Source organism: Acipenser ruthenus, chromosome 49 (genome assembly GCF_902713425.1).
Source record: "Acipenser ruthenus chromosome 49, fAciRut3.2 maternal haplotype, whole genome shotgun sequence".
NCBI classification, from domain to species: Eukaryota; Metazoa; Chordata; class Actinopteri; order Acipenseriformes; family Acipenseridae; genus Acipenser; species Acipenser ruthenus.
Window position 1 is genome coordinate 8,226,073 of NC_081237.1, and position 11,648 is coordinate 8,237,720.

Below are 11,648 nucleotides of genomic sequence, written 5' to 3' on the forward strand. Positions count from 1 at the left end.
AATAATGGGCTAAATCGCACAAATAATCAATCTCTATATCTCTATCTATATGAGATTGAATTCGGAAACAGCACACAGCTCTCTATCCAAGGCACACTCTATCCAACAGCACACAGCTCTCTATCCCCCTCCTCTGATCTCTCTATCTCTGTTCCTCTGGAATCTACCACACTCTCTCCCTCTTCCTCAGCTAAGAACCTTGGAGTCACCCTGGACCCCTGCCTCTCTTATTCCCAGCACATCTCCACTCTGGCACGCACTTGCAGATTCTTCCTGAGCAACATCCGAAGAATCCGACCCTTCCTCACCAACTATGCTACCCAGCTCCTGGTCCAGGCCCTGGTACTCTCCCGCCTAGACTACTGCAACTCCCTCCTGGCTGGCCTCCCTGCGTCCGCCACCCGTCCGCTCCAGCTCATCCAGAACTCTGCTGCTCGCCTGGTGTTCTCTCTACCTCGCTTCGCCCACGCTACTCCACTACTCCGCTCGCTCCACTGGCTCCCGATCACCGCTCGCATCCAGTTCAAGACTCTTGTACTAGCCTACAGATGCCTTGATCAGACTGCACCCAGCTACCTCCAGACCCTCATCTCTCCCTACACCCCCACTCGACCTCTCCGCTCCGCCTGCACTAGAAGACTGGCTCTACCTCCGCTACGCTCCCCTGCCTCCCGAGCCCGCTCCTTCTCCACCCTTGCTCCGCAGTGGTGGAACGACCTTCCTACAGATGTCAGGACTGCCCAGTCCCTGACCACATTCCGGCGCCTCCTTAAGACTCACCTCTTCAAACAGCACCTGTAGAACTCCTCTGTTGTATCCTGGGACACTATCACCCTTCATTTAAATATGCTTTATTTTGCTCTTATCTGCCCCCTATTTTACTGCATTTAATCCTGTACCTCAGAATATTGTAATCTCCCAAGTGTTTAATCTGTAGTATTTTGTACTTAATCATATCCTGATGTAACTATCACTACTTAATCATATCCTGATGTAACTTTCACTATTATCTGCTGTATTATTGAATTGTGGTTTGTCACACTTGAGAATTATTGTATTTCTTGTTCTTATTGTATGACTTATATTGTAACACTTGAATGTATTTGTATTTGCTTGCGATTGTAAGTCGCCCTGGATAAGGGCGTCTGCTAAGAAATAAATAATAATAATAATAATAATCAGGATCCAGACTAGAAATACCGACTGACAAAGTGACTGCTGCCTGCTGTGTAATATCCATTCTGCATCAAAGGCTGGTTTGAATGTTACAGTCCTTTCACAGGCAGTGCATTAAGAGCTCTGCACACTGTAGATGCTATTCTGATAGTGAGTAGCTCTGCTTTTGAAAAGGCTTGTCCATTATGACACCACACTCCCTCTCTTGCCCTTTGTGAATGAACGAATGCATTGACATGAATCCTGCAGACCAGGCTCAGCTCTTACAGCGAGACCTGCCTGGTGCGTTCTCTGTGAGCGTGCTCCCCTCACACAGCTCAGCCAATCACAATTAGTTATCTGCAAACACGTGTAGAAGCGGATACAGGAAGGGTCAGACGCTTCAGATTACACTGTGTTTGTTTGTTTCAATCGCAGACCCTGAAACCAGCGCGGTGGTCCTGAATGAGACGGTGCCACGCGGGCACTGTGAGCGACTGCAGTGGATTGCCAGCAGCGTGGACTGTGTGCTCGTAGCACGGGGACTGCATCAGCATGGCAAGATGTTAACAGGTCCTCACTGTGGCACTCGAACCTCTTTCCATGCAGCAGGGCGCTGCCCTTGTGCTACCACAGAGCAGGACCATTGAATTAAACGTCATACTAAAGCTATTCAGCAATAAAGAATTAGCTCTTAAATATTAGAAAGAGAGAGAGAGGAAGAGGCCACGTTTCTCACAGATGGAACGGTCGCCGCAGAGCGATCGGGAAAGACAGAAGGGAGGGGAGGGACACTCGTTTTCATTTGATTTCTGTAGCTTTCTGTGCAAAAGCTAATAGGATGCTGCCTCCAGCTGTTTGTTCTGCTTAAGGGTTGGAGGGAAAAAAAACACACTTTTTAAAACTGTCCATTTTATTCACAGTTCTGTAAAAGAAAGATTAGATTGTCATGCCATTTCCCTACTCCCCCCCCCCCCCAAGCTTCCATGTATTTACTGATGTTTTTAACAGTTCTTTACAGTTAGTTCCCTTATAAAGGTTTCCCACTGTAATTGTACATGCTTCACCATGCTTGCACTGTGCTTTCTCACGCTGTGCAATGCTTTTACTAGAGGGGCTTTGAGAAGGGTTTTACCCCACTTTGCGCTTACCATGGCGTACGCAATCAGACTTCAGAAATCTTCTCGCATCTGATCGCTTCAGCGACCAACGCTACAGTCTTAAAGCAGGGATGCAATTTCTGCACCACAATTACATCTGTGTGGGCAAGCTTTCCCAGTTTAATAACACAGCTCTGCTAATTCAAAGCGTTCTCCGGTCTAGAGAGAGCCGTGAAGAGACAGTAATGGTACTACTGCACTTCCATTGTGTGCCTCCTAAGTGACAGGCTTGAAACTGAGCTGCAGTGCCCCCTGGTGGCTCGTCAGTGTCACATACACAGTTTATCACTGGAATCTTAAATGACGCCAGTCCAAAGCTTCCCCCGCATGCAGTAGGGCGGGTATTGCTTCCCCCTGTGGTGACGTTTCAGCGCAGAAAGAAATGTCCAGTTTCTGCCTGTCTGCTTCCATTTTAGATCGCCTCTCTTAAACACAATCAATGATTTGTCTAATCAGTTACAGACATCAGGGCAATGGTTTATTTGAATCACACACTTCCAAATACCTCTTTGATGGTTCGATCCTGGCCATAAGACCATGTGTCTGCCTCCTTGCCTGTCTGTCTGTCTCCCTGCCTGGCTTGTCGCTATCCCATGGCTGGTAAGTCGCTTGGCCTGCTCACAGCAAAGAGAACTCCTTGAGCGAGTTGAGGAGGACGGTGTCTCTGATGGCGGAGAAGACGTGGCGGATGTTGTGTGTGTCGGTGGCGCAGGTGAAGTGGGGGTACACCGTCTTCTTGTCGTGTTTGCCTTTGTCCTTCTCTTTCCTCTCCGCCTCCGCCAGGTACAGGTTCATGATGAACTCCATGGCCGCGGCCGCGTCCTGCTTCCTGCCTGCGGGAGAGAGATGTGGGATCACCGGCAGGGTTAAACACGGGATGGCTTTCTCCTTCTCAAACTTAAAACAGTACCCTCGAGTGGGCAGCAGCGGGGCTGAACCCTCACCTTTGAACTGGGGGAAGTAGTCGGCGAGGTCGGAGGTGAGGATCTTCTCCCCCAGGATGTCCACCTTGTTGAGGAAGAGGATGACGGAGGATTTGATGAACCATCGCGAGTGGATGGTGGTGTAGAACAGGGCTTTGCTCTCCTCCATGCGGTTCTGCAGACACAGGGTCACAGGGCTAAGTCACCACACTGCAAGGACTGATTTACAGACTGCTTTTCATAAACACTCAATTAGATTACTTTGCAAAAATGGGAATGGACTTCACACCCTCTTTAAAAAGCATTGAAAAAGGTTTTACAGACTAGATTCAATTGTTCAAAAATTGGGCTACAAAACGACCGCTTTAAAAATGTACATATTTACAAAAAAAATGAACCTAGCGAATTCAAGGACAAAGTAAAAGTCTTTCTCAATGACAACGTTTCTGAATGCGTGTTGCACGCTGGTTGTGGGTGGTGTGTGGTTTACACCCCCAATCGTGACCCCTTTAGTATAGCGCCTGACCGATCCGACAGCGTTAGACGCCCCTTACGTCGCTCTCGTTCTCCTCCAGGACCTGGTCGTACTCGCTGAGCGAGGCCAGGAAGATCAGCGACGTCACGTTCTCGAAGCAGTGGATCCACTTCTTCCGCTCGGACTTCTGTCCCCCAACGTCCACGATCCTGGAACGCACAGAGAGCAGGGGGGGTGGAAAGTTAATCCCGACACCACCAAGCAATGCCAAGTAATTATGATTAACATCAACCACCCCGGTGACGGAGATGAGACTCCCATTGCAACAGAAACCTGGATCAAAGTGCTCTGCTGTGCATACTGGAGTCTCGCTGCCTTGCCTCCAATGCAGTACAAACAAAAAGCTTGACCTGATGTTCTGTATTATATAAAAGCTGCATCTCCCCACTGCAAAGCTGTTTCAGCCAGACAGGGCTGCTGATCTGACAGTCTTAGAAAGGAGGATGACAGCTCAAACCCGGCTGTCTTGCAAAGCTCATAGTAAACTCCGGACTGGTTCAAAGTGCTCTGAAGGTGGTCTATTATTATAATAAGAGGTGTCAGTTCGGGGGCAAAAAGACCACGAAGTGAAGCCGAGCTGCTCAGACAGCGCGGGGTGATTTCTGTTATAATAAAGAGACGCCCTAGGCAGAGCGTATGAGCTTCTAATCAAGCTTGTGCTCCGGAACTGCTAGCAAGCCTGAACAAGGTGCTGTGCGTTCTGCTCTGCGCTCCGCTGGTCTCCAGATTACCTGAGGAATATGGTGTTGATCGTGAAGGCGTACTCATTGATTCCTGTGGTGGGCACTCTCACTCTCAACACGTCCTGCTCAGTGGGGATGTAGTCCACAGCGGCTATGCGCTCCAGGTTAGCCATGTAGCTGCAATCAGAAACGGCAAGAGAGAGAATTGTACAAGCAGCACCCCCTGCTGTCTGAAAAACACACTGCAGCCGAGAGGGAGAATGTTATGTTGTTTAAACTTTTTTTTGTTTGTTTTATATATATAGTTTTATTTATGTTTTAGAAAAGTAAAACACAACTATGGGTACAGGTCTTTGTGTTAGAAAACAGTGCTTTTAAAAACTTTGAACCCTCTCTAAAACAATTGAATTATTTAATCTAAATGTACACAATGCAGCCCCATGCCTGTACCAGACCTTCTAGAACTTTCTGTTGTCAGTGTTCCAGTCAGCGACTCACAATGAGGCTGACCTACATTCCATTCATGGAATGCTCAGCAGCTTTGTCACCCTAACCCTTTGACACATTTCGCCCTGAATCATTAAAGTTTTTTTTTTTTTTCTCCTCTTATTTCTTTGTATTTGATGCCCTCTGCTGGTCATTTAAGGTTTTACTAGAATAAAATAACGTGACAGTAATGGCGCTTGTGAACTACCCAGCTATGAAAAAATGGTTCTCTTTTTCAATGCCAGTGCCATCTTTAAACAATACGGATCCAATCTCATTAAAGGTCAGACAACTTCCATAGTAAACGTTCGATCCCTTGTAGGTGAAAGTCCCCTGTGGGTTGCAGTGTGTAACTCACTAGGAGGTTGAGTCAAGCAGCTGGTACTCCCTGCGTCGGCTGTAGCTCTGTCTCACTCCCGGGTCACTCCACAGACTCTTCATGACAGCCACGTGTTGCTGGTCGAGTCTCGTGACCTGCAGAGTGTCCACCTCCAACACCAGCCTGCTGTTCTTCTGAGGGGGGGAAGAGAGGAGATGGGGGTCACAGGAGGGCGAACCAGCGAAAGGCACCGCAAGCGAGCACCTTAACCACTGTGCAAAGGTGGTTATAGCTCTTTTAACCTCTCACCACCAGGGGGCAGAATCCTCAACGGCAGGGCATCAACAACAAAGGGGTTAACCCTGTTCCCCAGCCGCAGCAGCACATACATTTCAAGCAGTGTTTGTTCGACCCCCCCCCCCCCCCCCCCCCCTCACCTGGCTGTCCGGGAGCCCGAAGGGGATCTTCAAGGTGTGCATGGCTCTCAGCATGGCCTGCATGGAGGTGAAGATGTTCTGGTGTACCAGCTTGGCGAAGGCTCGCAGCTCCTCCTCCGAGTACCCGGCTCCATGGATGATCCTCATCTGCTTGATGAAGGTGGTCTTTCCGCTCTCGCCAGTCCCTGCGCAGACACACAGGCAGAGACCGTTCAGGGGTGAGTCAGTAGAGGAGCAAAAACTGTTCCATCTACCACTAGATTATCAAAGCCTCCCCATAGTAAAGCCAAAGCAATCAATGCAAAGCATGGCACTGTAACTTTGCAGTTTTCCCATGGGTATGCTAGCTGTTTACCATACTCTACAATGTCCGTGTTTGTTTTTTTTTAATTGCATTTTTCTATATGCTATACCATATCTTTCTGGGCTTCCCTGTGCTTTACGATGCTTTCGCTGTGATTTGATTAGACTGTGCCTATTCACACTCCCTGAACTGGGAATAGCAATCCTTCCAGACGCTCCCAGTTGTCCCTGTGACTCATGTTTCATGTCATTTACTAGCGGGATCAGGAGAGGGACTGAGAACTTGTGCTTGACTCAGATTTCAGGTGTTTAGGACGGCACACCTGAGTTTGAAATCTGACACTGTAAAAGTTTGCTGTGTCTCATCCAGCTCCCATGCCCTTAAAAAAGGGACCCCATGGCAATTATTTTGTTCCCATGGATATCCTCTGCATGTACCGTAGTTTAACATGCTTTGTCATGTTTATTAACATGCTTTGTCGTGTTTAATAACATGCTTTGTCGTGTTTAATAACATGCTTTGCTAACCACCCTGGGCTTTACTATATTCAGCTGTGCTTTACCATGCTTTCAGTGTGATTAATTATACTTTACTATGGTCCATTTTTATACTGGCACATCGACTCGGGGGCCTTGGTCATGAAATGATCTTCATAGAGTCTAAATTAAAACCTGCAACCCAAACATCTTATCAGCAATTTCAAAGCAACCCATTTTTTCATTTTCCTAAATTCCTGCTCCCGTCTGAATTGACTTCACTTCCTCTCAAGAGGTATGGTAAAGCACACCGTCAGCTCTGAAGAAATAAGCAGATTAAGTCCATCGAAATGGAGATGGTCGGGTATATATTAAGACTGGGCTTTACACTGCAGAGAAATCGGACGCCTTTCGTTTGAGTCCCTGTTGAAATGTTAACTGGCGGTACCGTCTGCACCTTTGAATACGGGCGATAGGGGGAGAAACACCTACCCAAGAGCAGCAGCTTGATTTCGTTTTTCTCTTTCTTTTTTTGCTCCTTGAGTATTTTGTTGATTTCCTTGTTTATGGCGGCGTCCCCTTTCTCCTCCTCGGTAAGTAAGCACTCGCAAGTCCGGCAACACCAACAGCAACCCATAGCGACCGGGGCGCAGGAACGAGCAGCGGCGAGTCCTATGCGCGTTCGACTCGCTCTCTATCCGATCCGTGCCACCCTAATCCACACGCGTTCCTAAAACAGCAAATACGGCTTGCCAAAGTCAAATCGGAACAAACGCGTTTCGAGATATAATCCACTCAAAAGTTTCCTCCAGAAACTTGGGTGCCGTTTCACTTCGAGTAATCCACACAACCCCTCCCTCCCTCCCTCTCTCTCTCTCTCTCTCTCTCTCTCTCTCTCTCTCTCTCTCTCTCTTTCTCTCTCTCTCTCTCTCTTTTCACAACTCCTTCCTCTAGTGTAAAAGGTTTTGCAATCCACAGTCCTCAAAGTGTTTCTATTAAATGGTGTCGGTGATCATTTCTAAAGAAATGTTGACACCCATCACCGGTATTCGTGTTGTTGTCTTCTAAATCCTTCGCCTTCTCCGAAACTTTCCTCAAGAAGATTTCTTATCTGCTGTCCCGAGCCTATTTAATAAAACTAAACACAAACTGATTGAAATCTCCGATGACAAAACACGCGCATTCTTCAGCACGGCAAATCTCCAACAACACAACAGAGCAAAACATCTCATACTGCAGACAGGTTGGTGTTTTCACATCGCCATTCCCGAGCTTGCTGTCTCGTGTGAATGTGTTTGGGTAGCTCCGGTTGCTGTTCTTGTCTTAACGCGCCTCGGGAGGTGCTGTAACTTATCCGCGATGAAGACACGCCGCCGCGCAGTATTAATGTGCTGACCCGCCCAGCCCAGGTTGAAATAGGTACCGCGTCACAGACAGGTTTACGCGAGAAAGAGTCGCTTCAGACCAGCCCTTTCAACACCCCTGCGGTGCATACAGTAACAACGCGCATTAGCAACACGGCACCCGTGCACAGCAGAGTTTGCAAAGGGATTCAGTTTCTTAAGACACTTCAATAGCCCTGCATAGTTCCTCTAATTATTACCCACTTCCTTAAGGCAGTTACGTTTCAATGTTTGGTTGTAGTGTTGCAATTGTTGTCGCATCATTTGAGCCTGGTTGTGTTTGTTTTACAAACCCACAGACCCACGGCTTGCTTCTTATTTCATCTGTTGCCAAGTTTAACGAGAAAAAAAAAGGCACTGACTTTCAAAACAAGCCCAAAACAAGCCCAGCCCGTTTCAGAGGGAGAGGAGTTTCTAATGACGTGCGTATACATTGACACGCGAATCACCCCAACCACTCATACAACCATTTTAACTGTTGAAGTCACATCACTTATTACAAAAAAAAAAAAAAAACCGCGACTCTCAAAGAATGATAGCGACTCTCGACAAAAACAAACCTATTATAAGCGGGTTTGAACATGTCGCGCGCCCACGGACGACTCACAGTACAGGGCAAAATGGTTTAAACAGCCTGCTATCTATTTAATTTGTTTTACCATATTAGCAATGCCGCCACTGAATTTTTACAGCATTTTACAGCTCAACAATAATGTAAGATTTTCCAGCAGTAGTTTCTTGTAATTGCTGAGTATCCCGTTGGATCCCGATTCTCTTGGATAGAGAGCTGTGCGCTGTTTGCGAATGATCTCTCTCATTCATATATGTATGTATAATGTGTCTGTATATATGTGAAAGAAAGAACCGAAAGAAACACCGAGAACTCGATGAACTGAAAGAATGCACCCTCCCTCCTTTCTCTTCTGAACAGTGCAGTCGCGTTTCAGCTTGTCTGACAGGTTTGGTTGAAGAAAGACCTGCAAATACACAGTGCCGAGCATGCTGTACATCAGGGCCCCCAGTGTACTGAAAGCCGCGAACCAGCCGGGCTGGAGCGCTTCTGAACCGTGGCCCAAGCATCGCATAGCCGATGATAGAGCTAGCTTCATATGTACTGTAACAGGGGCACCTGAAAGCGCTTTTGCAAAGTCACTCTATACAGGGCATGCTATAGGGCCGGTAAGTCTCACCAATTTCATATTCTGTTGCAGTGGACGGAAATAAGAAGGGTTCAAAGCGGACTTCCCCTAGCCGGTGTGTGTGTGTGTGTGTGTCTTTACAACAGGAAATGCACTCACTGAGCGACCTAACTCGCACACTAATCCTTGCTGTTTCTGTTTGTGAAGTAAATACAGCAGGCAGTTCCTGATTTCAAAAGCACGCACAGGCACAGTCTGTGATATGTTAGCTCTGGAAAGCACCGGCCTCCGATATTATTGCACACGGGCCCTTTGCTAAATCAACACCGTGTTTAATTTCAAACCGAACCAATTAAATGCAACATTTCAACCAAACCCGAAGCGCCGACACCAGTTATTACCGGACATTCGGGATTGCTTTATTGAGACGCGGCCTTGAGCAGCATGGTGTTCATTAAATGAAGAAATTATTATTATTATTTTATGAGTGTATATTTGCATAAAAGTGTAACTTTGTATTCCTTCCTTTTGAAGGGGTCAGCACCTTTTTTATTTACTGCTAGCCTTATCATTGTGGAGTTGAACTTTTTATTACCCCCCCACCCCCCCACACACACACATCGTGTTGCACAGAGAAGCCCTTTTTTAAGCAGAACAGCTGAACAATGTTTAAGAAACAGGTATAAGAGACTATAATATCTGCGGATCATTTGACCTACAGCAGCACAGGAAGTGACTGGGACTAGAAAGCTGCAGTCAAGATGAAGCGTGCCAGCATAACAGAAAAGGGGGAATATTGAAAACGCTGCAAATGCTAAGAGACAAGATAAAAAAATGAGATGTTTCATAGTTAAGAAAAAAGAACTGCTGCAAACTTGGACTGTTGGAAAAAACACTTGGAAAAACTGCCCCTATTGTCTTATTCATGACTGAATGACTTTAGCAGTCTGGCAGCGCCACCTTCAGGCCGACAGAAGAATTGCTACCTGAACTGCAACCTTGCAGTTACAAGGAACTGACACTAGGTGTCACTGAAAGCCTTTTCATCAAAACCAATCCAAAAAAAAACAACACACACACACACACAGCTCAGAAATGAAAACTGCACAGTATTGTTTCAAGGGGAGATTAAAACCACCTTTGTGGAACGTCTGTAAACTGAACTGTCAGCCAGGCACGCCTTTCCTATCTGATACAGTAGCACAGGAGGTTGAGCTGTGGAGGAATATAGAAAACTGAGCCCCAGGAAGGATTGGCTTTGGTGTGAAAATCAGTGTGCAAGCCTGCACAGCTCCCCCAGTGAACCAGCCACTGCCAGCTCTCAGAATTTCAACACCGCTTCTCTAGCAATCCCAGCATGCAACGCTCACTTGCAGCACAAGAAGCATCCGTGACTCATTCTCGCAGAGAAGAGGGCGATGCATTATTTATGCGCATGCAATCGACTCCCACTTTCATTGTGGGGTGTTTTTACTGGAGGCATTCCAAATCCTCTGCCACTGTCCTTGCTTAACATAAAGCAGGCCCCCACAGTGACTGGGGCTGTATGCACGTGTAGCACACACTGCAGGCTAACGCTACTGCATACGTTTTCATATGCAATTAGGGTGTTGTTTTTTCACATTCTTTTATTTATGTTGTTTAAAATAATTGTGAGTGGTTCTGTTGGACGGGTTCTGAGTTAGTATCTGCAGCAGCTGGAGATCGATTTCAATTGGGACCCTGTCTGTCTGTCTGTCTGTCTGTCTGTCAGCTCCAGTTAGGGTAAACTTCTAATCTTCAAACGCGGCACTCCAGTATCTAGGAGAATATATTATACTGTCAGGAAAATGCTGGTGGCTGGAGAATTAATTTATAAATAGCAAATTATACAAGAACGTGATCCTCACAGTGGAGGCGGTCTTTGATTGGTGCGTCCAGTTGCAGATTGGATTGTATACTGCAGATGGGAGTGGCGGCAGCCCCAGTTTGATCCCTGGGAACGAGGTGAGACTGAGTTTTGCAGACTGGTTTCAGGGTGCATCGTGTGCTTGCGTCGCACGCTCCCGTTTACATCACAGCAGTGTGTAAGAGTCACCCAGACTGTAAAGTACTTTCCATTAGCCATCATCTAAATTCGGTTCCATGTGAACTTGAGCAGGCTTTGTTATAGCGCCTAAAAATACAGCAGGCCTGCTGGAAGCAAGGGGAGGCACGGTGCCTGAGCCACACTGGGATTCATTCCACAAGCAGTCTCCAGGGGGCGCCAGAAGAAACCCACTACAGCGACTGGACTGAGCTTTAAACCCTAGCAAAAGCATAGCACAGCAAATAATACTAAAAGCATTGTGAAGCCAGAGAGGCATGGTAAAGCACAGGTAAGCATCGTGAAGCCAGAGAGGCATGGTAAAGCACAGGTAAGCATCGTGAAGCCAGAGAGGCATGGTAAAGCACAGGTAAGCATCGTGAAGCCAGAGAGGCATGGTAAAGCATATGCAAAAACATGGCAAACCAGGGTCAACTTCAGTACAAGCATGGGGGGGGGACTGAAAAAGCACTGGAAACAAAAGCAGCAGGTTCTTCTTGAAGCTCTCTTAGTAGAACAGATTTCCCCATGCAAATATTTCAAATAAATATTCTCGCTCCCTC

At 47.0% G+C, this 11,648-nt stretch overlaps 1 protein-coding gene across 1 annotated transcript; it reads right to left on the reverse strand.

Moving 5' to 3' along the window:
- Positions 1–2,101: 2,101 nt before the first annotated feature.
- LOC131721876 (guanine nucleotide-binding protein subunit alpha-11-like) lies at positions 2,102–7,993 on the reverse strand. Its single transcript, XM_059015152.1, has 7 exons — positions 6,971–7,993; positions 5,699–5,883; positions 5,301–5,455; positions 4,505–4,633; positions 3,793–3,922; positions 3,260–3,413; positions 2,102–3,148 (listed from the first exon to the last, which is right to left on the reverse strand). Exons 1-7 carry the CDS (start codon positions 7,113–7,115, stop codon positions 2,934–2,936), a joined length of 1,113 nt encoding a protein of 370 aa, XP_058871135.1. The 5' UTR covers positions 7,116–7,993; the 3' UTR covers positions 2,102–2,933.
- Between the last annotated feature and the right edge of the window lie 3,655 nt (positions 7,994–11,648).